Genomic DNA, 27,539 nt, shown 5'->3' on the forward strand with positions numbered 1-27,539 from the left:
GATGATTAAAGTAATTTTATTATTTATGTAAATAAAATGTTCACACATTATAACTTTTTACATCAAATTCTTAATTGGTAGGTGCCACAACATCTGCACCATATTTACCAAACGTGATTCCTGCACTGACAAACACAGCATGTTTGTACATGTGTGTCTTCACTAGCTAGCCCTGAGTCTTGGTACAGTCGTACGGTTTCCACCACTGTGCAAACTGCAGGACTTTTTTCCTTTGATCGTCAAAGTTCTCTCTGATCAACTTTCTCCAACGTCGTGGCTCCAAGTCCATCATGCCTCCAACCACTTCCTGTAAGGGACAGAGGGATCGATCATATTGAAATATTGCTGTAAAAGTAACTGGAATAAATTTTTTATGGCAGAAAAAAAACATGACTCAAATAAAGAACAACCTCAAACCCTTACAGTGTTCATGTGAAGCAGCGCAGACAGAATTACAAACATTTGGAAGTACACCATTTTTCACATGTCATTAATGGATCTTTACCAACCCAGTTGAATATTGTGACTATGCCGGTGCTGCAACAGTGGAACAACTGGTTCCTCTACAATTGGTGCCATCTACTAGCTAAAAATAAAAAATAGAGGAACACATAATGATGTACCAAATATAACAGCCCTGATGCACATACTGACCTTGCCGAAGTAATGGGGGAACTTCTGTTCATTTTCAATGACATGAGCAAACCCTCCCTGTAGTCCAAAGTCTACAGCAAAGTAGGGCAGAGCTCGAGGAACCTGGGAGGCATTAAACAAACAATTAACAAGGATAGGAGAAAATAACAATAAAAACAGAAAGGAGAGAGAGGAAAGATGAAAGAAAGAAGGGTATGAAGTAAACAAATATGGCAAGAGAGAAGGAAAAACCAAAGAAATGCTAAGAAAAACAAAAAAGTGCATACAGCTTGGCGGATGTCTTTTGAAGAGAGGTCGACAATCTTCTTATTCATGGCCCATTCCTCATCGCACTCCATGATAGCTTTCTGAGGGCACAAAGAAAATGCTGTATTACCACACTTGTGAGGACATTCACACATTTTCTTTTATGCATTAAACGCAAACCTATCCTTACGGACCTTAAAGTATATGGGTGCCATATCTCCCAGTTCTCGGGGTAGAGGGATACACTCTAGGACCATGTGTTGTCTTCTGCGTGGGTTCATGTGTGTTTCCATGAACACACAGTCCAGCTCCTGGGACTCAAACATACGCACCAAAGTACGCCGGAACAGCTGAGGACAGCAGAGCAGGCACAGTTATGATCTGAATCATTCTGGTTTGAAGTAAACAGTGAAAATAAAAACAGCATTTGGATCCAAATATATATCTACCACTGCTGGACAACCACAGTCATGGAAGTTGTCACTGTAGCCTGGATTGATAAGACTTGGGAGCACTGATTGGCTAACCTGCATTTCTGACCAGACATCCTCATCCAATCCAGTGGCAGAGCAGTGATGTTGGAGAGGACAGATGAGACAGTGGCCCTCTGTCATTGACACTCCCGCAGGCAGGCTCAGATACACCTGGACACAAGATCCCAAAGAAAGAAAGACACAAAGACACAAAGAAAGATGGAAAGAAAGAAAGAAAGAACAAATCAGAGCATGAACCAGTAAATGATTTTCATTTTTGCTTGATAAATTACTTTTAAATTGTTGATCAATCCGTCAAGCGACTAGCGATTTCCCCTCAAAGTTTGGCAGCTTACACTCATGATCCCTTACCTTGCTGCCTATTGCCACTATGAGGTGCTTCTGGAGCTCTTGGCTGCTGAAGCAGTAGTGGCATTTCTCCATGGAGGCCGCCAGCCTCCTACTGTCACCAATGGCTCTGCTCCTCATCCTCTCTTCCTCCCTCCCCTCGCCCTCCCGCTGCGCTGCACTCGAGACAAACATGTCATCCAGCGTGTAGTTGTCGCCGTCTGTCTTCCCCATCATCTGGGGAGTCAAGTGGAATAGAAGTGGCGGGGAAGGAGACGATGGGGACAAGATTGAGGAAGAGAAGTGGGGGAAGACACGGAGATACAGAGGAAGAAGAGAGAAACGCAGTGATCATTCTTGGCCACATTTTTGAACATGCTAAAGTATAAATAGTAGTAGTAAATTATTTTTACGGTGTATGTGGCCATGGAAATCCTTTAAAAACTATTGAAGAGACATCGCCTGTCCTTAGGAACTGGCCGGTACCTTCACCAATTGGTATATGCAGGTGCTGACGCAACATTACCGTCTGTGCCGTTTCCACGCCACATTCCACATTCTGCGTGTGTGTGAGATGTGCCTGAACCGGCCTGTATGCAAGTTGGTCTCTGTGTGTTAACAGTTTGAAGCAGGAGGCCAAGTATCGACTCCGGCGTTTTCTACGTCTGAGTCTTGTCGCCATGGCGACGGGGCAACAGGTTGAAATCTGTGTTCATAGCGAGAGAGCGAGAGGCAGCTGAAGTGTGTGTGCATGACTCGCTGTGTAGGAGTGAGTGTGTGAAAATTGGATCAGTTTAGTGGCAGTGTGGGAGGGAATGTGTGTGTGTGTGTGTGTGTGTGTGTGTGTGTGTGTGTGTGTGTGTAGGAGTGAGTGTCTGCAAACGACTTTACTGAAGAGTGCTGCACCACATGCTTCATTGTCCAAAAGCAGTTTTATTTTCTTAAACACACACACGCACACGCAATAATATAGTAATATAGTTAAATAGTAATAAATCAAAAATCATTGCTGTTAACCTGCTGATGTTGTTTTTCTTTGCACGTCTTCGCTAATGATAAATGGACACATTCTTGATGCAATTAAATAATAAATGACAAAATCAGCATGTAGCAGGAGAGTGGAAGGGTTTAACATATGTCTAGCAGTCTGCTCATGTTTTATTAAAAACACACTACATTTAGTCTTCAGACAATGCTGGTCTGCTAACATAAGAGACTCTGTCTCTGACCAATGGATAAAACTGGTATTTATAGAAGCCCTGCCATGGTAACTGTAGATGTATTTTTAGTGTCACTTGTTGTAGGTGCAGAACGTGTGCGTGTGTTTTTTTATACACATGCTTGTGTAATGAATATAAGAGTTAATTCAAGTGATTGTGTGAGTGTCAGTAGGATTTTTCCACACTACTTGTTGTCATATTCATAGCTACAGAGAGAGGAAGAAGCAAACAAGAAGAAAAGAGAAGAAGCAAAATGCGTCTCCACTCATGGAAAAGTGCAGTCTGAAAAACTGCTGATAGACTGACACACGCACCACAACCTGCCAGTACCCATCTGCTGCTGTATGTCTATTTCAAGCACACAGTGGAGGAGAGAGATTCACAGAGGGAGACGAGTAGATGTAAGAGTAGTAGAGGAGAGGAATGGATAGCGACACAGAAGCAAATGCACCAATCTGACAGAACAAATGCTAAACATCTATCCTTTCCCTCTTCCTGAGGGAAGAATGACAGAGTTAATCTAGCCGATCCTTCAGATAAACACTCATACAGTCAGCAGTGGAACATTGTAGGATCCCCATTCCACCTCACTATGTCTGCCTTCATTTAACTGCAGCAGGGATGGATAATCCATTTAGCAAATGTGATTGATCAGACAAAGCAACCTTCAGTATGTGTTGGTGGGACAGCATTATCTGTGCGTCTGCAGAGCATCCGTCCACACGTTGTTCATTTAAAGGTTTTCAGTTACAGCTGATCTAATCTGCTGCCGCTGATGTCTGTTGGGTAAGAATGAAAAACCTGCTGCCTGATATGTTTTCCATTGCTCTTTGCTAATAAAACAGCAGTTAAGTATACAGAAATGCATGTACAAGTAAAAATGAGTCAAGAATCAAAAATAATATCATGCACACTTTCATGTGACCTTACACATTTACAGAGCTTGTTAGAACTTGTGTTTAATTTTGGAATCAATTAAGGAAACTGATAAAAATGTCTATCCCTTGGCTGCAGTGTTGCCTATGGCAGTGGCTCTGAAACAGCGGGTTCAATCCAAAACATTCAATATGTTGCAGACAGATTACAATCACTTCAAATATTATTCTAAATAAATGGATAACCACTGTAGAGTTCTTATACTAGTACAGTTAAACTAACATGCCAAAAATCTACTTCCCTCTATTGCATTTCCCACTTCATTTAATTACTACCTAATAAAAAAATGTATGAGTTCACAGTTACGATGTGACTACAAAATAACTAAAAAACAGAGTGACTGATTGTTTTTTTTAAATGTATCCATCTTTGTTATGAGCGACTGCAACAACTGGTAAAGGTGCACACCAACTCGATCTGCTTTACTTGAGTTTGCCAACTTCAGGTACAAACTGTTCTGTCCTGCACTCATTGACTATTTTTAACCCAACTAAACTGCTGTGTCCACAGCAAATTACACATCCCTTGAGGTGTCGTCCAACTTGACTAGTCAGAGAAAGCAAAGCAATGAGAAACAAAGGGGAAAACAGCCCCCTCGGCTCTATGAAAATCCAGATGCCCTACCAGGCCCAGAGAAATGGTTCTCCAGTGTGCTCAAAGCTTTGAGGCTTAAACAATAAAACAATCTAAATTAATACAGTCCAGCCAATGGTTTCACGCTAATCCACTGATCCATATGTGGCAGTAATTCACTAAGAGACGCTCCAACAAACACAGAGAAGAAGACTCTTGCTAGTGAGCATGGCTGCAAACAATGCAGGTTTCAAACTTCAGCTGAAAAATCTATCCAAATCTAATCAATTGGTTTGCAAATGTTTCATGAGGAAGGAAATGCATTCATCATGTTTGCTCTCTACCTCAAGGATACACACACTTCATATTTGGTGAGTAACACTGAATTTAAACAAAACTCTACAAGGTATTTGAATTCCTAGTATAATTATGGAAATAATTATCAACATCCTAAATTGCCAGCCTCGTTTCCAAGTTATGTTCAGCGCTGCCCAGCAGTTGCAAGTTTGTAGTTAAACAAATGTCTTCTTACCTTGGCAGCCATGCGAGAGTAGAGGGCATTCTGATCCTGAGCAGAGCTCATCTTCTCCCTCCTCACCATCTCCTTCAGACCCACGTTGTCATCATCCTGGAAGTAGCGCACGCGCTCCCCGTCAACATGAGTCTCAATCTGAAGAGAGAGGGGAAAAAGAGAGGGAAAGAAGAAGAAGAAAATTTTATGAGAGCGTGAGCTGGAAAAGACAGACTGATAACCTGGAAAGACGAACTCTGACTGACAGAAATGGACAGCCAGAGACGGACCATGAGAGAAACAGAGGGTGAGACAGACGGTAAAGGAGACTAAGCCACTTTATGAATTTATAATAAATGTAAACAGAATGGACTGGAAAGCTTTGTTTACATCACACACGTTTCAACTCAAGAGTCGGGTGGAGTCCCTGCTCTCATTACACATTCTAACAAGAAGCAAATAGCAGGACACGCATCGCTCATTTGCTCCCCCTTTTCTCAATACCTCTCTGTCTTCTTGCTGCGACAGTGTGCAGGATCCTCTCCGTCTTTGCCCTAAGCTAGCGATTCCCAAAGTGTGGTGCGCGCACCCCTTGTTGTGAGCTGCCTCTAGGGGGTGCGCATCAGGAAAAATGTAATGGTAGTGTAGTGATGTAATAAATACAACAATAATTTTTTTTATGGAATTTTTCATGAAATAAAAACTTGAATTGAAAACTTTCCTTTGTAAATTTAATTCAAAATTAAAAAAACATTATTATTAATAGTTAGCTCACAGGAAATGGCTACTCAAACACCTCTTTCCCTCTACCTCTCTCTCCCCTCCCTCTCTCTCTCAGGCTGAGGCACCCGTGCTGTACTAACAAATCATCTTTTGTCCATGTTATCTGTTTATGAGGCCATAACAGGGTGCGATTTGGGAGAAAACAGAGGAGAGGATGATTTGAAACATTTTTTTTTTGTCATGAAAAGACCTCCACCTCCCTCCGCACAGTTCGGCACGCAGGTGAACTGTGGACTGATTGCAAAGTTTAATCATCACAGTATGAGAAAACGTTTTACTGCCACTTTTTAAAGCAATAAATATATAACGTTACATCGTAATGCAGAGTAGCAGTGAAAAGTAAGAGAAGACAGAAACATGCTGGGTTTAAGTGCAGTGAGTGGGTAAGGGTAAGAGCGACTGGTTTAAGCAGTCACCTTCTTGTGTCATTAAGTGAAACCTCGTAGCAGTGTGTTCGGGCATATTCACTGGTGTAACACGGACACTGCGCTGCTTGTGGTCATAGAAACGGATCATCATATTTTGATGTTTATTGCACCTTCAGTCATATTGGCTGCCTTCTCTTCCACACACAGCTCCGCTGCTCAACGGAAGAAAGTGTTAGAAGAAAGTGGCTATTATTTGCGACGTGTAAAGAATCAGACTGCGCTGTGGGCAGGAAATTGAGCAAATAAATAAGTAAATAAATAAATAAGCAAAAAAAAAAAACGGGTATAATGTATAAGGGTTGCCTAAAACAATTTGGGAACCGCTGCCTTAAGCGGTGGCTTTCTAGTGCAGTTCAAGATCTGTTTTTACCATGTGCAGTGCTACATTTTCTTTTCTTTTTTTTTTTTAAATCCACTTTGTACAAAACTTTCCTCCATGCTGTTATGTTCCCACTCCGCATCCCTCTCTCTCTTACCGCTTTCTTCTTCCGACGTCCTCCGTGAGGCTCCTGAGGTCCCGAGGGGGCGTTGACTGGCCAGGCCCGACCTGAATGGTCTGTTCTGAAGAGCAGGACCTCCTGGTCTTCCCTGGATCGACCTGCAACCTAATTGTTTTTTACAAATAAACACATCATTTTCACTTTTGTGTGTCTTTGTATAGCAATGCATAAGACTGACAGTACTCCTAAAAGGTTTAAATATTTGTATGTATTCATTACATCACAGAGGGCCGTAAAGCTACAAGTTTAAATCAAAATTAGAATTTGCAGTGCAACTGACATGCAACACACGAAGAAGAAGTGTGTTTTAATTAGTCTTGTAACATACAGTATTACCAATTGAACTAACCTCAGTGTTATGTTGGAGGCACATGCATCACTGATTAATAAAGGAAAGGAGGTCAAATTTAACAATAAGCATTTGGCAATGTTTTGGATTCAAGGCAGCAGATGTGTTTCAGGTAGTAGGAGGACAGAGGAAGTAGTTGAGTTTTACCTTCAGGGCTCCATCAGAATAAAAATATCTTTTATAAATTAATCTGGCTCATTCCAAATAAGTGTCATTAGGTTTGATAGGGCTGGGTTTAATCTGTACCTAGGATTTAATATTTTGTGGTAAACATCCATTCCAATTACTACTTTTTTAAAAATATACTTATATTTTCTGTGTATGATCACCGAGTTCAATAAAAGTTGAAGACCAACGTGTTGTGAAATGCTGTAGAGAGCACTTGTAAATGTTTTTCTTAGAGAACCTTTGATTAAATGTTACTGAGTTTGGGGAGTTCAAAAACTCCAGCAGTAGTATGTTCTGATAAAGCTGCTGCTTCAGAGCCAATTTAGCGCCCGAAACAGGTCCGTATTTTTCAAAGATCAAAACGTTTGCTTGTTATGAGAAGCTATACCCTTATGTAACAGCAGCCGGTGTCTGATTAGACAGCCTGTAAAAGTTCCACCTGACTGGTAGAGAAGCAAGGCCAAGAAACAAGAACAAGGTGGGAGTAGCAGAGAGCATGGGAGAGAGTCACAAGAAACTGATAGAAGAGTATTTCCACTGCTCCAGTCGACACTGTTTTCACTGAGAGGCTCCACATGCAGTGAAAACAGTAAATATGAAACAGACAGGCAACAAGAGTCAAAACACTGAATAGCAAAGACAAGCCAAAAGTCTTCCATAACAAGACAGGTTGGAAGGATCCCGAATGAGTGCAAATCAACAGCACTCCATCTCTAAGAGGGCTGAAGTACCTCTCAGCTGATAAGTGCACTAAAACCTAAGAATTATGACATTTTCTGCGAAACCTTACAGAGGATTTCACCCGAGTCTTTTCATTTGGACAGGACAGCTTTAGTGGGGCTGAATCTGGCTTAACTCGCAAATGATAATATACAGGTTATATAAATAATCATACCCTGCTTTCCACGTGTTTATAAAGTTGTCTGGAGTCTGACCATGTCGGAAATAGGCCACCATTTCTTCGTGCATATTTGTGTGTGTGTGTAGCCAGAAACGACATTAGCGATGCCAAAGAGGGGAGATAAAGCAGCGCTGAAGTGTCAGGGCACTGTCATTGCTCTCTGTTAATTGCCTGTACTACAAACGCAGACAGGATGGCACAAATAATCTCTCTGTCTCCCTCTCAGTCTCTCTCTTTCTCCTTTTCTCGCACACATAAACACAGGGGGGCACACTCCGAGTGACCCCCAACGGTAGGAGAGTGTCGTCGGCACACTGAAAGACATTTGTTTCCCATTAGGGTCTGCTGAAACGCCAAACAGGAGCCGTTTCCATACAGACAGCAAGACGTGAAAGCCAAGCAGGGAACAGGAAAGAGACTTCAAACAAACAAATTTCTTTTAAAAGCATTTAGACGTAACAGCGGAGAATTTATCTTCAGCTGAAGACGAGTGTGTGAGGCACTCTTCTTGCCTGCACAGCCAGAGACATGGATGCTGCCATAACATGCTGTGTGTGTGTCAAGTTTAGAAAAGATATAGCCTTTGAGTGTTTGGATTAGCATTTAGACTATAGGAAGAGGAGGGAAGAAGCAGCTAGCAGACAAATCTGACACAGGAAGTTTCCGTGTGTGTATGTGTGTCAGGTTCAGTGCTGTGTGTGACTCTCTGTATCCATCTATCGCTGTGTTTGCATATGTTTATATCTGGGCATGATTTAAGACTGAGTGTACATGTATCTAATTTAGGGTGGTGTGTCTGTATCTGGGAATTTGTGCAATTATACATCTGCAGTGCGTTTGTGTGTGTGTGTGTGTGTGTGTTGGGGGAAATAGCACTGTGTGGATCTCAGTACAAGGAAAAATAGCAAGTGTTTAGAAAGCAAAGAGACAGATAAAAAGAGGAGAGGAGTAGAAATGAAGTGGAAAAACAATTTCCATGGAGAAAAAAAAAGTCCCATTTTTTTTCTTCCATCTTCTTTTAAAAGACAATCATTTTTTACTTTTTGGGGCACGAAACTGTGGGTTGCTCTTCATTTTGTCCCTTTATCTATTATAGACGTGGTTCTGCACTGTACGTTCAATTGTTACCAACTGCAGCTTTAAGATAAATGTTGAATTCATGGTGATTTTTGGAGGCTGGTGCCGCATCCTCACTGTATTTCTTTATACTGGGAGGTGTTTCTAATATTTTGTCTACCCTCGTACATTAATTAGACAATGACTGTGACAATAAATCATAAGAGTTACACATAGTATTTACAAACCTGCTTTAACTGAGCTGTTTCTTGAAGCTTCTTTCGGGCAGCGTAGCTGTCTTTGGCTTTATGTGCTGCGTCCAGCTGTGATTTCAGCTTCTCAACCATGGCCTGAAACACACACATTTTTAAATAAAACTTTAATGGTAAAACTGCAGTATCAGACAGTACTTCTGTGTACAGAGTTTTGGTAACACACAATCGATTTACAAAGTGAAATATAAGAATGAAGATGGGAACCCCCTTCTTCTACCCCACATTTGTTTTTCCTGTTTCAAAACCGATATAAAGCCTATAAACGTACAGCCTGGCAGATGCATTGGAAGGCTAATATTAACAGTTGTTATGGGATTATCACAGAAATATCATATGAATGTATATGTAGGCACAGAAACAGTAGTATGTGAATGTATTATAGGCTGCATTTTAATACATAGCATTCAGATAAAAGGCTTTGAGCCTGAACACTGTAAAACAGAAACACTAAAGAAGAAAGAACCTCTTAAGCCATACTGCCATGCCAGATATCAATACCTTTATGTACAAGGCATAAAAGGCAAGTGCATGACTGTTATATGCAATCCACACACACACACACACACACACACACACACACACAAAGAGGTTTGGGAATATCGGTTTGATTGGTTTGTCGTGTAGGGAGATTGTAGATGTTAGGTTGGTAACACTTAGCATTATATGTGTGAGTGAATGTGTGCAGTGCATGTAAAAGTGTGTGTGTGTGTAACAAACAGGAATTTAACACTCTCTGTAAGAGATCCCAATAGCATGCTTAGCATCGACACGTGACAGAAGGGGAGTTAAGTGAACAGATCAATGAACGCTATAAATTCATGGATCCCCTGGTGTGCTGTTAAATCTACACAAAGAAAAGAGTCAAAGCAAATGTGTTGTGGAAAAGCAAATCAGCTGCTACTTCCCCATAAAGCTGAAGCAAATGAAATGACAGTCCACCGTCAAACAGAACAAACCTGAATCATCCCACAGTGAGTAAAAGCTCAATGAACCCTTGTAGTTATTATTTATTTTTTGTAGTTGTTAACATTGAGAAATATTTCTTTCATTCTTTGGTATATTAATTGTTGTACTTATATTTATGCATAAATAATTTATGTTTGTTTTATATGAGATAAATGTATGATTAGTCTCTTAAAATAAAAGAAAATTGTAAATAAAATATGGCAAGATTGTGTCGGACAAAATATCAGACAATATTGTTTACAGGTTATTACGTTTGAAGAGGGCCAGCCAATACTGGTCCATAAGTTACATTTAATCAAGAGTGGAATATATGTATATATATTATGGAATATTTGTAGCCTGAATGTTGCTGAACTAGCAAAGTAGTTTATAAGGTGTCTTTTAGACATAGTAAGTCCTATAAGCCCAGTCTGACCTACAAGAGTTTGTGTAACATTAAAATAAACTCTTGATGAGTGAAAACAGCCAGTGACTTGCAAGAACCGGAGAGCGACTATATGACTGATGAAAATGTGGGATCTATTTGCTGCTCTAATGGAAGTAATTCATGTTTCACTTTTATGAGAGAAAGGCTTCAGAGACAAGGACTATCTTACCCTTAGACTAATCGTATCTCAGAGAAGCTTTCAGAACACGACTAGGCTAATAAATAGTTTCTGAAAAAATTATTTTTCCTAAAACAGGTGTTGGAAAATAGCGGGTTGTATTGTAATTAGGGTTGTCATTTATTTAGCCCAACACGGTAATTTCCACATAATGATAACCTACTCACCGTGTTGCCCATGATCTCTGCCTTCACCAGTTTGGCTCCCAGTTTGTTCATCTCCTCCTCTGACAGCAGTGGACCCTCCTCTTCTTCTTCCTCACTTTCACTCTCACTCCTAGGTAAACATGAAGAGGAGGGTTTGAAGAGCAGACCAAAAAAGGCAGAAACTCAAGAAAGATTTCTTCACTTCAAGCACAGTATGTGACCAATTTATGATTTAACAAATTCACAACCTTAACAAGATACACAAACATACGTGTCCTTTTGTTCAGAGCTTCTCCATCTCTTTTCCTCCAGATTTCCCGCATAACTCACATTCTGAATAATAGGATTTAATGACTTAATTATTCCAGCTTAATAATAGTCCTAATGGGAAACTTATTTTTTATTTTTTTATTTAACCATTTAGATGTTTTCTTCCGAGCTCTGTTCTGATCTGTTATGATGTATTTGAGATCATTACAGCCTCGCCTGGGAGGATCTGAACTGCAGCCTGGGAAGCATCGTTCTAGGCTATTACACTTCTCATAGGCTCATTTCATTCTGCTGCCACACTGCAGACTCATTTCATGCTGCAGGGGGTTCTACGTGCTGATTTACCCAAACAACTTAGCCTAATGAGGCAAAACACAGAACAACTAAGAAGGCTTTACAAATCAGTGATTCTCCAACATCTGGCCTACAGTGGTGCTACATGTTGGACTGCCATGAAAGTAGGAAAACATTTACACTCATGATGCAACCATTTTGAACAGTTTCTATGCCACTTAGTGCTGTTGCAGTTTAGTGTTCCCATAAAATCAGGGAGACTATTCATGTGTGTTGCAGATTTAGCGTAGGGATATGCATAACCACATAGGTAAAAATGGACGAGGTCGACATGAAACACAGGAGAAGGATGAGAGACTTGATAAGATAAGAGAGACATTTGAAATACTGTGTGGGGGAGCTGATAACTGATGCTCTGTGATGACGGAAAAACCTTCATCCATTCACTGATGGTTGACATCAATAACACAAAACAGCACTATGAAGTTAAGAGCTTATGTGTGTCTAAATGTCTGTTACTAAACATAGTGCTTTGGACAGAAAGACAACTATTAAGGAAGACATAGTACACTACCTATGAATTACAGACTCAGAGTTCAGAGGCATAGGGAGTTTTTTTCTGGGAGTATCAAGATTAATTTTCAAAAACAGATACCAGTTTCTTCTAACAGGTCTCTTTAAACTAATCAAATACATATGCGAAGGGCCAGCCATGTTTTATGGAAGGGTTTACTGTGACAAAGTATCTGGTAATGTTATTTAACTACAGTAACGTGAGCTCCATTAGCACAAGTAGTTTTTGTTGTGTGTGTGGCCCCACTTTGAATCAAACTTGTAACCCAATAACTACACGGGCTGACCAAAGCACATGATTAAATATCCCTTATTTGTACTTTAAGGAAAATGGAAAAACAAATCTTTTTCAGAATGAGACTGTGGAGTGATTTTATCCGTCTAAGCTGCTGTCTTGTTCAAACAGATGCAACAGCAAAATACAGATATTAATGGTTCAAAAGTCACTAGCACATGTAAAGGTAGTGCTGTCATGATTGTGACTTCCTGTTTCATGTGAGTGGACAGTAACGGGAATGGGAAATGGCATTAATGGGACTCAATCATTCATAATATCCACCCAAACACACATACAACGGGCATTTTCAGCTGTGTGTGTGTGTGTGATAGTTTGCAGCAAACCATGTTTTCAAGGCAACAAAATTTTAAAAATAAGGCGTGAAACCTTGATGTCGTTGCGGCAACTTTATCACCACGCAGACCGTCTTGAGGAGCAGCTGCAGTTTTCACAGGATCCCTCGCTTTCTCCTGCTGTGGTTTTTCCAAGCTGTCAGATTCACAGGCAGGACTGCTGTTCTTCTTCCAGGCTGGAAAGTTGGTATTACGAGGACCGGAGTCTTCATCGTCAGAGCTGGGTTTCAGGAATCCCGTGGACGGACGTGGCGGAGGAGGAGGAGGACGCTGCGGGGCTGCGCAGGAAAGAAATTATAAAGTATTTTAAGGCTCCCATGACTCTTGGCATGTTAGATTATGTCAACCATTTAAAAAAATACTTTTTGTTTCCTGATTTGTGATAGAACTTGAGCAGATACTTTTTCAGAAATTAAGAGAGTAAAAAAAGCACAAGGTTAAACCCACATGAGTTAGACCAAATAAGATCCCAGAGCTCAGACGTCTATTAGAAAAGGCCTTGATATGGACCCACCTTCACCACATTCATCATCTTCTGAGGGTTTGAGGAAGCGGCCTTTTAATGACCCAAGAGAGGGAGAACGGTGACTCCAATTTTGCCCTGTTGATGATGATGATGATGATGAGGAGGAGGAGGAGGATGCAACACTGGGGCAATCTCTTTCTCTCTGTCTATCACTATCCCTCTGTCTCTCTCTGTCCCTATCTCTGCCCTTGTCTCTTCCTCTATCTCTCTCTCGGTCTCTATCATTGTTAGTGTCTCTTTCACTAACTCTGTCCCTCTCTCTATCTCCATTCCTATCCTTCTCTCTAAACCTGTCTCCGTCTCGACCTCTCTCTTCCCCTCTGCCTCGATACCCTCCCCTCTCCCTCCCCTCTCCGCTATGGTATCTTTCTCCGTCCGGGGACGATTCTCTTTCCCTTTCATTTCTTCTCCACCGATCTCTCTCTACCTTGTCTTCCTCTTTTCTCCTCCAACCCTCTCTGGCCTCGTTCTCTCCTTTCCTCCACCCGCCTCTTCCTTGTCTGTCTCCTTCTCCTCCTCTCCTCTGCCCGTACACAGCTTCCTCAGCGTCTGCAAGTCTTTGCTGAAATTCTTCCATTGACTATAAAAGGAGAAAAAACAAGACATAAGAAAGTGTTCAAGTATTTTAAAGTTTCACAGTTCAGATCCAAAGAATCCATCTGGAGATGAAAAATGTCCAACAAAGTCTGCATGGAATATAAAACATAGGATAAAAAACAAATAACTGATCAGCAGCAGTCTGTAGAGTGAAGGTAGATTTCCTGCAGGTTACTATGACTTATTAATCAAAAGGGTCTGGTCACTTGCCTCCTGAGGTCTCTAAAGAGGCTTACGATATAGTTTCAGAGGTGGTGATGTTGCAGTGGATAAGACACGTGCCTTTGGTGCAAGAGACCCGGGTTCCGCTCCCTACTGTGACACACATAGTTTTGGCTTTGTTGGCTACCTTAATAGCCTGAAAGCCAATTCACCAAACCAAATGATGTGTCTTCAAATGTAGCAAAACTAAAACTAGCAATAACAAATTAACTATTGTGAAAATAAAATGTGGAAATAACATAGACAAAAAAACTAAATGCTAACATCCCTTCAACACAAATCAATCGTCTGTATCTGTTAAGATGGGTCCTCACTATGTCACTATCTACTCAGCTATTCATGGGTAATCCTCACTACAACTGCCAGCATTAACAATATGTCGTACTGGAACTCGACGGATACATACAAAAACCAGAGGTAGAGCTACACAAATACCAAAGAAACTCCTTAAAAACTCACGTACATATACAAAGATTATATTGTATAATGTACAATGACAGTATCTAAGATGTTTCTGCTTTACTAGAAAAAACACAATCTTTGTGTACTGCTGTAGCTGGCTGAGTTCTGACAAAGTAAAAAGAAAGCGCGCGCACACATATACACAATGTTCTGACAGTGACAGTTTCTATGCTGTCAACTGGAGGCACAAATGCTAACACTGCTGAAAGTGACAACAAGTGACAGTGAGCACCGTGTGCAAAGAGACAGATTAATAATAAAACAAGGTATCTAGACACACATTCCTCCCACAGTAGAGAGCGAGTATGTGTGTGTATGAACCCGCAGTTAGGGATGCAGCGATTACCGGATTTTACTATTAACCGCACTTTAAAACGTCACAGTTAATTAATCGTAAAGGCTCCGCTACACTCAGTGTTTCTGTTGCAGGGAAAGAAACTGTTGCAACTTGCACAAAAAGTTACACGAGCGGTGCACCAGCTTAAAGTGTTGTGTTTATCAGAGATATGGAGGCTACTACTGTACACTGGCTAAACTATGGCAGAGAGACCAAACTGTGAGTGAGGCTTTATTTTCACCAAACAAACAGCAGAAGAGAGAATTTTGGGTACACCAAGACTGACCAGGGCGTCACGGAAGATGACGGATCATCTGTTCAAAAACTTGCCATTAAAAGGTTGATGCTAAAGGAGCGAATACCTACATCAAACTTGATGCTGCACCTGCGGGATCACCACCCAGCTTTGCACGCCCGATTAAAGGTAATACAGAGTTAAATAATGAGGCAAGTTTGTAGGGAATTAAATATAAAACGTGTCTCTTACAATCAATGCCGTAGCGGTGAGTCAGGCTTTCAGTGCAACATAAACAAACAAAGCAGGTGTAACCTTTCTGACCCCCCGCAAAAACAGCACTGCTGCGCTATGAGGCTCATTATTTTCAATGGCTTGTGCCAACAGAGGTTTGTTGCTGTGTCGAGCAACGCGCGCCGCATGAGGAGTGCGCGAACACCGCTGTCAAAGTAGTTGAACCCAGCTTCCACGCAGTGCAAATCGCTTCTTTTCTGAAAGGGCCTTTATGGAAGAACGTAGTTCTCTTAAGACCTTCAGTCACTGAACCTTTAATGCTACATCTTGTTGCCTCCTCTTGTCTATGTTGAGAAAATGTTGCCAGGTGTAAAAACACTAACGTAACATCAGGAACTTATACACTTCCAGGACTATCAATTAACTGCATTTCAGTTATTAATAACACGGCGTGAGAGATCATTTTCTCTAAAACTTGTATGTATGGATGAGAGTTGATAATGACAGTTCAGTTTATTCCCCTCCTTAATAACAATTTCCCTTTGGGGATAAATTAAGTTAATATTCCTCTTATATTAATAATACTTACATATTATACAAATATAATTGTTAATGTCATTAAATATTAAAAATCAACTTAAGTCATTACTAGAGATGTGAAAGTAATTAATGAATAATAATCATGATAATCCTGAAACCATTATTATTCCTCAGACTATAATCGTACCAACAAAATCTGTAATCTTTGCATCCCTACCCGCAGTGCGTGCAAAACCTTGACTTCAGTGTGTGTTTACCGTGACAGGTAAGTCAGAGTAACTAGGAACCAATGTGTTTATGTACAAATCTCCAGTTACAACAAACTGAATATTATGCAACATGCTCAGCTGTTTGGTGGCCTTTTTCACGTAACCGCATGTCGCTGCTAAACTGTGCGTGCGAATGTGTAAATGTTTGCCGATTAGTTCTCACTCCGTATCTCTCAGCCACCACATCGTTGAGGCTGCGCTGCTCCCTCTCTGCCTGCTCCTTCATCCTCTGGTAGTTCTTCCTCAGCCAGCTCAGACCTCCATCATTCACTACGGGGCCTGCAAGAATGGAGAGAAACGGGTAAGAAGACGCACTTACTACTGCCAGTTAATTAATTCTGGGCCTCCAGTGAGTCTGTCATATCTACAACATTGTCATTTACTCTAGAAATAAATAAAAAATCGAGAGCATAAACCAGGGGTTGGCAAATAAGTCAGTAGATGATGGGCCAGAACATTGTCAATTTATCATTTATAATGCATCATTTAATGTGTTTCTGTTTAGCTCAGTCAGTAGTGGACATGACGCCCCTTCGAAGGGTTGTGTGTTCAAACCCCACTTACTACTGGTTTTATTTTTCTCCCTTTTCAACAAATTGATTATGAAGAGATTGTTTAACATGTGCGTTTTAATGTGTGCCTCCTGGCATTTGGTCCCATCAACCTATGGAAGCTTATTTTCATTTCCCAGTGTGTTAAGCCACAGACTCTTAAATTTCCTTCAGAACTTTTCATAGTAAAAGCTCTCAATTAAACTTGACAAAGTACTGCTTTTCATGCATTTTTTTATTTTGTAGGCACAATCACTTAAGAGGAAGTGATTATGTCAGTAACTTTTGCTGTCATTTTTTTTTTTTTGCCGCTATCAAAGTAAACTGACCACAGGCCAGATATTATTACTGGTGGGCCAGTTTTGGCCCATGAGCCGCCTATTGCCGACCACTGGCATAAATGATGAAGCTACTTGAAATCTACTATGCTAAAGAAAACTAAAGTATACATCACACAACCAGAATGGCATGTTGCAAAAAATGTTTATTAAAAAGTGGAGGTATTAGGAAATAACATGGGTTAATTTTGCTTATTGTGAGAAGCTAAAAAAAAAAAAAAAGAAATCCGAGGAACAGAGGAAGGCAGATCCAGGAAAAAGGCTGAGAAAAGATTAAGTGAAAATGAGTCCTTAAATTCATGGGGAACAAATGCTCTTTCAAAAACAACATACAACTTCCCATAGAGATAAAATGTGACAAATGTACTGCCCATAACCTCCGGTCAAGGTCAACACTGAGTATCGGATTCAGTGTGTTTGAGAATGTGGCGATGGTTAATCATCTGTAGTCTCTGCTTTAAGGAAAAAAAAAGAACCACAAAAGTTACAGCTTAACACTGACCAGCATTGATAAAATGGCAATTTTTTAACACAAGTGCGAAACAATGTAACAATGAAGCTGAATAAAACATCCCTGGAGCTGACCCCATGTCGCCTGATCATATACCAGCAAGTGTTTCCTTGCCCTTTTTCTCCCCAAACAAATGTTCAAAATGAACACTAATACACACACACACACACACCAGTCTGTACCTCCCGCAATTATGACGCAAGATGAAGTAAACAACATTTGGCACAAAGTTTATAGGTAAAAAGTAAGCAGAAATATGTGTGTGTTTGTCGTTTGTGTGTGTGATGTTTGCGTCAGCATATTTTGCCTTGCTGTTAGAATAAAGCTTACAACAGAGGCCATGCCAACTCTACTGGGAACTGTACTTACTGTGTAGAGATAAGAGACACATGCACACACACACCTGCATTTGCTTGTCAGCCTAACACAGCTTGCTCTGTCTGTCTGTCTCTCTCTAGCGCTTTCTTTCCCTAAATCCCTGACTCAGAAGCTTTCCCTTGCTCTATCTGTCCTCTCGTTCTTCTGTCAAACCCCCACGTTGACTTTTCCACATACGCAATTGCATTAAAGTTCTCTCTGATATAAAAATTCAATGCTCCCTTCTCCTGAACTTTCAACACACCAACTAAATCCCACTCCGCTTCCCACTGGAAGCCAGTGAAGCTGTGCCTCCCAAACTTACAGAAGCTCCCACTGAGACAGCCCTGCATCTCATTTTGAGCAGGACTGAGAGACATAATCACACAAATCTTCTTTAAAGCGTACAGTTTGGTGTACAAACATGAATTTGGGGATGTAGGGTCACTGTGGACTGTCTGTAATATCAGGAACCCTCCAATGGGGCCTCAGAAACAGAGGAGTGACAGCAGAAAGATTACTCTTATATATCCATTGAACACATACAAATAGCTGACAGATACACAAGGAGAGGAGGAGAGGTACAAACAGGAAAATAGAGAGGTATGTAAAAGGAAAAAAAGATTTCAGAGGTAGGAAAGATGAGATGTTAAAGCTCAGTGATTATTGTACCAGTATTTAACATGGCAGCAGTGTGCATTGTTACAAACCCCAAGACAGATTTTACGTAGGCCTCACCTGAATAAAGTAAAAAGACATTAGCACACAAAGACATGTATGCCTTCTGCATATTCATACAGTACATGTATCTACAGTAGATAGAATAACAATCAATAATAGTAACACAAATCTTCTACCTTGATTATACAATCTATTTTAAATGGACCAACAACAGAATCAGTCTACTGATCACCGTTACCTTTTGTTGGTGCAGTGCCAGCCTTCTCCTCTGGGGGCAGACCAGTTCCTCCGTCTTTCCAGTACGGGTTTAGCTCCAGTTTGTGTAAACCAGCCTGAGGGAACCACAAGCACCTGAATCATTTCTGTATACTGACAACAGCACAACAGGGGTAAAAATGCTAAAAATACAGATCAAAACACCTTGCATGCGCGTGCTCACACACACACACACACACACACACACACACACACAGTATACTCCTGACTGAGGGGTGACAACCTCTGTTACCTTGGTAACCACAAAATGAGGAGACTGTCAATGTTTTTATATAGTGTGCAATCTATGCACACACAAACGTGATGGCTCTTTAACTCCCTCTCACACAGGCATACAGGTCATTTTGCATTAGGATTCAAATAACAGATACATTTGAAGTAGGGCTGGGCAATATGGCAAAAAAAAGAAGTTATTATTCAATATCAATAATTATCATGATAACTGTCAGATCATTGTGGTTTTAAACTTTTCTTTATGTTCATAACGTGACAAACACTTGATGCCAAAAAATGGATCACTTAACAAATCTGAGGTAAAACAATTATGTTAAAACCTTTTTTCAACAAATATGCATGGCATCTTTTTTTTAGTCCCTTTTCCTCAACAAAACAAATATCTTATTATAGTGCTGATCCGTTCGTAACTCAAACTATTTAAATCAAACATTTATTGAACCTTTATTGAACATGTGTTACATTGTTATTGAGGAAAATTATATCGTGATAATGATCATTAATGTTTCATGCCAAATGAGGACAACGTATGCATATAAGGAACCACACAGCTGTCTTCACGTCTCCTGTCCAACAGGATCAAAATCCACTGTACAGGGCAATTGGTCATTACAAACTGAAGAGAAAAGGGGGGAAAAAAAACAACAAACGCACCTGTTCAATGGCCTGAGCCTTTGCCCTCTCCTCCTCTTTCAGTCGCTCTTTCTCAGCCCTCCTCTCGGCTGTGGACGTGGTACTCATTGCCAAGAAGTCAAAGGTCATCCATTCGTCTCTCTTGGAAACAGAGATAAAGAAACAAAGAAAAGGAAAGATGTATAGATTGAGAGAAGGCCGATGATAATTAACACATAGCAACTATGCTGTCAGGGACACACGGCACACATACGCAAAAAGAAAAACAAACACTTCTTCTCAGTAATGGAGGATGCTGCAATGAGTGAGTAACTTTTTGGTTCTAAAGCAGAAGAAGCAAACAATGCACACACAGAACTTCTTTATACCTCTCGATGTTCCCTCTAAAACACGTTTGCTCTATTTGGCATCTTTATTAGGGCAAACGGTTCTGAATTTACGACACAAAAGTCCATGGTCTCGTGTCACAGATCCGAGAGACAGAACCGCGACACACCTGCTCTCCGGACTGTTGAGCTCTCATTAGACAGTGCTACTGCAGCTGCGGCGGCAGCGGTGTAGGCCTATATCGTATTGGTATTGACAGTAGGTTATTCTCGGTAATTTTCCACCGTATTTTAGTGTTTATTTACTACTTGAATCTGCTCCTCTTCTCTTCTCCCCACACTCACACACACCTAGCCTGCACCTCTGGTGTCTCACGGCAAACATGCCAGCTTGCTCCGCCTTTTTCTGTGTCTCTCTCCCTGTATGGAGAAGGGTCCAGCTGCATTGCTGTAGCTCAGGGGGAGTGGCATGAGTGAGGGGCTTGGTGTGGGCGCGGGTCTCGGTGTAGGTCAAAATTCATCAGAATAGAAGGCAGAATTTGAAGAAGAAGACGATAACAACTGTAAAGTAATGCAGCAAAAGTTCAACTTACTTATTATTGGACAATTATTTTTTTAAATAAAACTTATTTATCTCAGCTGTTTAACACTGTTAATCTAAATAATCATATAATCTTTAAAAATAAGCATTTTATTAATCTTAGTCCAAAGTTTTGTTTCAATTAAGATCCTTACCCACATTTTTTATTGTTCTGTGTTTTACATTTACTCATTTAGCTGACGCTTTTATTTAATCTTATTTTATTATATTGTGGTATTTTATTCGGTTTTAATTCATTTTATATGCAACACTTGTGGACATCCTCAATAAACAGATGCACCAATAATGCTGGTTGTTATTGTCTTTGGTTTTCTATTTGTGCCTGCTTACTACGCCAACATGCAATGGGACTGTTACTGCCAGCCTTTAATATCCAGCTTCCACTGGTGTGGAAACATGCATATCAAGTTCGGAGTTTAAGTTTTAAAATGTTTATGTAGAATTAATGGAGGTTAATATTAATATTTTTTGTCAATAGTACTATTGACATGAAAAATATATTGCACTACTTAGGCTGTATGTTTGAATCGCTTATTAAACTTTCCCAGATCACTTTAACTCTTAGCTTGTGGAAACAAATTGAGCAAGAGATTAAAATTTCAGTCTTTATGCTAATGTTATAATTCCCTGTGTATTTGTATAATCCTTGTATGACCCTGTATGCAGGATAAGCGGTTGACGATGGATGGATGGATTTGTTTAATATTGTACTGTAAATAAATCTTTAAATCACGGGCTTCTGTAAACTACAGAAGAATATAATATAATAATAATAATAATAATAATAATGCCACCTCCCCTTAAAAAAAAACAAGGGGGGAAAAACCAAGGTATGAACCGAACCGTGGCTCAAACATTGAGGTCTGAACCGAACCGTGGATTTGTTACACCCCTAATCTTTATTCATATCTATGGTGAAAAAATTTTAAAAACTTTACAGTAAAGCTGGCAATCACTGTATCTGCAGATGAGTCAGTGAATTAAAAGAAACATCTTCAATGGAAATAAAACAAAACATAAAGAGAGATGAGGGTTTTAAATGTAAATTTTTGAGTGGCACAACATTATTTCACATCGTTATTCAGTGTCTGTGGGTAAAAAAAAAGTTACCTGGATGTTCTGGGCTGGGTTGAGGTTGCTCTCTGAAGGCTTGGACTCATCAGGAACCTGCCAGGCTTTAGCAGCTTGTGTCTGAGGATGAGCCTCAACCCACTCCTCGTCTGAGTCCTGACACATAGATGGAGAGAGAGGAAGGAGAATAAAAATGATGGAGAAGGAAAACGGTGGGACAGATTATCATATCAAAACAAAAGGATGGAATATGGATAAATGAAGGACATTTTAAAGAGGTGGTATTATGCTCATTTTTAGGTTCAAAATCTTCTTTAGGGGTTGTGCCAGGTACCAGGTTTACATGGTTCAATTTTCAAAAAACACCACATTGTTGTCATATTGCACATTGCTGCGGCTCCTCTTTTCACCCTATGTGTTGAACGCTTCTTTTTAGCTATAGAGTGAATGCTCAGTTCGTAGTTAAGGACTACTAGCCAATCACAAGCAGAGAAGGGCGGGTCAGTGAGAAGCTGGTAAACATGGCTTCAGTTCAGCTGTATCCCTTTACAGCTTGGCAACATGGACTGGAGCAAGAGTTTCAGAGTGGTGAGTTATTAATCTGTAACAAAAGTATCTTTCATCCATAAAGTTTTAACTGAGCTCTGTCTCTACATCACAGTAACAACTTTTTGTCTATGGACTGTTTGGAGGGTAGCTAGTGTTTGGAAGGGAGAGGAGAGGTGTGTGCTGCAGCTCAGTGTTTTTCCACCAGTGTTTTTGAGGGCGTGTCGGACTAACCGCTTGGCGAACGTTATATGACACGCATTTGGCTTTCATTCCTGTGACATCACAGGGATGAAAGGGAAACGGCTGGACTACAAACGAGCTGTTTTCAGGCAGTTCAGAGCAGAGCTTTCTATGGGAGATGGGAGCTCCCTTTGCGGTGGACTTTTTCACTTTGCAAACCTATTAAATACACAAAAAAGAGATATAACTCAATAAAGGAGAGGGGAAAAAGGCAAAAACCATAATACCACATCTTTAAAAACTGGCACCCCTGTATAATAAGAATTTTGTTTTATATTGTATGGAATTAATTTTACAGCTCACACCGGGAATGGTAGACTACAAAACATTCACCATGTAGTATAGCAGAATTGAAGTTACTTTTGAATTCTTTCAGTTACGACCAGTATTGCAGGATCCACTGGTACTATTCAGGTGTTACCTTGAGAACTTGTTGAAAGGACACATGCAGTGGAAAAGTGACTTAATAACTTACCTCTGAGCTGTCACTACATCCATCTCCTTCTGCTGGCTTTTTCTCCTTCTTGGCCTTCTTCTTCTCCTTCTTCTTTTTGGATTTCTTCTCTTTCTTCTTCTTACTCTTCACAGTGCCCTCCTGTAGGGGTTTCAGATTCCATTAATTATTTTAGTCTTCATTGATTGCACTGTTGTTTGTTATTAAGATGCAATGTATTATTAAAGGCAGTCCTCAATCACACAGGGTATGCAGAAATAATAATTTGTCTCCAGTTTTTTTGTTCATGTGTGTCCAGTCACCTAGGGGTGTGTTTCTAAATGCACTGTATACTTTTTGATTATATGGAAAACTGTAAGTGAAGAAACATTGTTTCTCACATCCCCGAGCTCCTGCAGCCTCTGGTTGATCTCTGGGAGCATCCAAGTGTCCTCCCCTCTCTGCCTCTTCAGCGCTTTCCTCCTCTCTTCCCTCTCATGCTGCTGCTTGGCCTGAACGACACGATGAATATAAGGGTCAAAATGAAAATAAGAAAAACAGATCAAGATAAGGGTAAACCAGCATTTGCATTTTCATACATGTCTATCTAAAGCCAATCCAATAAAGTGTAGAGCTGAGTGATTATGAAGGCTGAAACAGAAACGCTGATATAAAATGATGAAAAGATCTTCATATTGATGAAAAAGGAATACAGACATTTTTCTCATTACAAAAAGGAACAGCACTGTCTTCACATTGCCATGACACTGCTGATAAGAGATATGATTTTCAAATATTTGAGCACAATGGCTGCAATTTGTGTTGAGAAGTGATAGGACCATAAGGGCTCAGATTAGGGGTGTGAGGATACCCTACACCAGGTGCCAGCAATAATATCTGGCCCGTGGCCAGATTACTTTGATAGAGTCAAAAAAACACAATGATAGTGTTTGATTCTCAAGCATTACAGCAAATGTTACTGACATAATCACTTCCTTTTAAGTGACTGTGCCAACAAAATAAAAGGAGTCCCTCAAACAGGAGTCCTGTGCACTACTGACTGAGCTAAACAGGAACACATTAATTGACAGATTATAAATGATAAATTGATTATTTTCTGGCCAGCCATATACTGACTTTAAATAAATTTGGCACGATGCCAGACTTATTTGCCAACCCCTGGCCTACACTATGCTCACAAGACATATAAAATATTGGGTTCATGAGAACAAGGCGAGAGGATCTTTTAACAGTGTTTTGAATAAATATTAAATGCTAAAATATAGTGGAGGTTGTGTGGGGGTTGTCCTCCAGAAATTTTTGAGCATTAAACACCAAATTTCCTGTATTCTGGAGAAATTTCCAGCACCAATTTATGGTGGAACTGTATTTCTTCAACGTCTTTATTATAGAAAGGGAAACACAAAATTCAGGTGGCAGGTGACAATTCAAAATATAAAAACATATAATGGAATATAATTGTTTTTACCTTAAGTTACTTTTTTTGGACAATGCACATTTGTTTCTTCTATATTTAACATCATTTGTTACTTAACATTTGTTGTTGCAAGCTGTTTTCAGACCATTTTTAACAAAAGCTTTCATGAAGTGCTGGGGACAGAATCAGCAGTTTCAAAAAAGTGGTGGGGCCATTTCCCCAGCGAACCTATGTTTGAGCAACGGTTTTAATCTGCACAGTTATATCTTTTGGATACAAAGACAGTGACACTGAGGAGTTATTATTAGTAATTATGCGTCGATTCCTCTTCAAACTCAGCATAATAAGCCAGATACACACACGCTTTGCTTTGGCCAGTTCAAGCACAGGTGAGCCGGGCAGATAATGTGTTTACAACCTTTAGTGCTCACCTACAGGAAGCAGCGTTTCGTCTGCTCTGTGTATCTGGCAAACACAGCTGCACGGCAAAAAAAACTGTGTACATTTGCGATTACAAAAACGAAGCTGTCATCGTCTGCCATGACATAAACCCCTATAAAAACAGCCACAGCTTCCCTATCTGCTCCAGCAGTGTTTGTCCAGACACAAGCATTGGCAGGTTAATGTAAAGACACACAGGTAAGTTACTGTTAGCTTTCCAAGAGAGAGAAAGGGAGGGATGAAAAGAGACGCAAATATACCAATTTACATCACGAATAAGGCCACTTCTGCAAAAAGGACACCTTTGAGCCGCAAAGCTCATCCGATCCTCACGTCAACGAGACGTTAGCTGCTAACGTTAGCCTTCTTAGCTTGTTAGCTTCATTCGGACCAAACAGGCGTGATTTAAGCCTTAACTGACACCAATGAGGCTAACCTTAGATTAATCACATGTTTTTTTATGACTAAGCGTAGAGTTTCTACCTTTTCTATCGCCTCTTGTCTTGCCTGACGTTTGCTCTCCTTTCTTTCTTCGATGCTGCTCGTACTCTCAAAACTGACTCCGTGCGCCGCCATGACACTGTCGTCAATAATGTTTTTGTTAAACGTCGTAAAGCGCTGCCGTTTACTTCAACTGTTGACTTATGGCAGAGTGTATCTAAGCAAATTATTATCTCAACTTTCCAAATATAGTAACATTGCTTTTTTGAATTTCTTTGCAAGACAAAAAGGCAGATAAACAACTGAACTCTGTTGGCAGAACATTATTTACACTGATGTATACTTCCTGTTCTTTACGTATTTAAAACGAACTTTCCCTTTAAAATCCATGAGACGTATTAATATTAAAATTACATAAAAACTACTTGATCTCGAACTGTGTTTTAATTAATCCCCTCTCGGATTTTTATAAGACTTTATTTTACTTCCTATTTTATTTTCTATAAATGTTGAGAGAGAGAAAAAAAAACAATAAATCAACGGATGCATATAAATCCCAACATCGTGGTTAAACCCTTGTGATGTGACAGCATCGGCGACAGAGTACCTACTTGTAAATACCTACCACTAATGCTTGTCAATACATATAACTATCAAGTCCATTCAATTTCACATCTACTGAACACCATAACAGCCTCCACGCACATATTAACTAGCTTAAAACTTCAAACATGTGTGAACAGGTACAAGAGAGTCACTGTCCGTTTACAACGAGGGTGGAATGTTATCTGCCCATTAATACAAATTTGCATCTTGTTATGTGTAAACCTGCTGCAAACAGGACTGTCAGTTAGGTTTTAGCTCAATGTGTGTTTGCTCAGCCTTTCTGTAAACATACAAGTTGAAATATTAGGACATAGTATATATATATATATATGGCCTCTACTTCTATGGAAACATTATACCTATGTGTGCAAGTCATTTTCATTTATATGGTCCGAATTCACACATTTTCCTCAGAGGGCATTACAGCCTTTATGGAACAAGATACCCTTTATCCTAAATTAGACCCACAAAAAACTCTTTAATGGGAAAAAAGGGAGAGACCCCAGGAAGTGCAACAGAGGATCTTAAAGGATGAACAGACATGCAATAGATGCCGTGTACACAGAGACAGAAATTGTATAGTGGTAGCAGTAATTCTAAAATTACAAGATTGTAGGACATTGCTTTCCAAAACCATTGGAAGTAATATGTTGCTGTAACATCCTCCACTCTCGTCGTTTAAGTTCATACCAAAGGTGTTGGATGGGGTTGAGGTCAGAGCTTTGTGTCTGCCAAGTTTGTTTTGTGGCCACAAAATTGAAAGCTATCCTATTGTCTGGAATATCATTGCATGCTGTAGCATTAATATTTCCCTTAGTAGGAACAGCTCCAGACCAAAAGCACACTAAAGTTAATCCACTCTTAATTCATGCTATTACATTCCTCCCTGGAAGGTTTCCCTTTTCAACAATGTACAATCACACATATCACTAACCCATCAGGGAAGGATATGTTGCTGTTATTTCAGTATAAATGTCTCTTGACTCCTGTGAGCTGAATTTTAAATGTCTTGTATCCTGTCAAATCAACAGACTTATACCTGGGGGCAGCACACCTTTAAATTTTTAATTATCACACAAAATGTCAAGCAACAGACTCAACAACTATACATGCACAATAACACTCCAATACACATTCACACACACAATATTGTGCCTGAAACATCAAAGGAACACACATACACGCCTTCACCTTAATCAATAAACCACTGTCAATAAAAGCCACCAAAGCATCTCTCACCTCAGCACCACATTATGTCTGTGTGGGTCACAGAGGAATGAGGAGCCACAGGGGTCATTTACCAGGAGCCGCTGACCAATTACCTCCACAACAAATAACCCATTAATCAATACCCCATAACATATCTTGTTAATAGGATGCAGTGTGTACACGTGTGTGACTGCAAGAAAGAGTGATGAAGTCATACTTTTTTTGTTCCCCCATTATACCAAATCTATATTGAAATAAAGTATTGATTGATCATCA

The 27,539-nt window shown here is 40.1% G+C and overlaps 1 protein-coding gene across 1 annotated transcript; it reads right to left on the reverse strand.

Annotated features, from left to right (window-relative positions):
- On the reverse strand, nt 1-25,645 carry cwf19l2 (CWF19 like cell cycle control factor 2). Its single transcript, XM_038693157.1, has 19 exons — nt 25,491-25,645; nt 23,530-23,640; nt 23,171-23,290; nt 21,946-22,062; nt 19,930-20,049; nt 19,004-19,097; nt 16,491-16,606; nt 13,420-14,011; nt 12,940-13,183; nt 11,160-11,268; nt 9,395-9,496; nt 6,649-6,777; nt 4,983-5,120; nt 1,746-1,958; nt 1,428-1,544; nt 1,095-1,250; nt 921-1,001; nt 655-756; nt 1-307 (listed from the first exon to the last, which is right to left on the reverse strand). Exons 1-19 carry the CDS (start codon nt 25,581-25,583, stop codon nt 167-169), a joined length of 2,895 nt encoding a protein of 964 aa, XP_038549085.1. The 5' UTR covers nt 25,584-25,645; the 3' UTR covers nt 1-166.
- Between the last annotated feature and the right edge of the window lie 1,894 nt (nt 25,646-27,539).

Source organism: Micropterus salmoides, unplaced genomic scaffold, assembly GCF_014851395.1.
Source record: "Micropterus salmoides isolate LMB-PRFRI ecotype aquatic unplaced genomic scaffold, ASM1485139v1 Ms_hic_scaffold_3, whole genome shotgun sequence".
In the NCBI taxonomy this organism is placed as follows: Eukaryota; Metazoa; Chordata; class Actinopteri; order Centrarchiformes; family Centrarchidae; genus Micropterus; species Micropterus salmoides.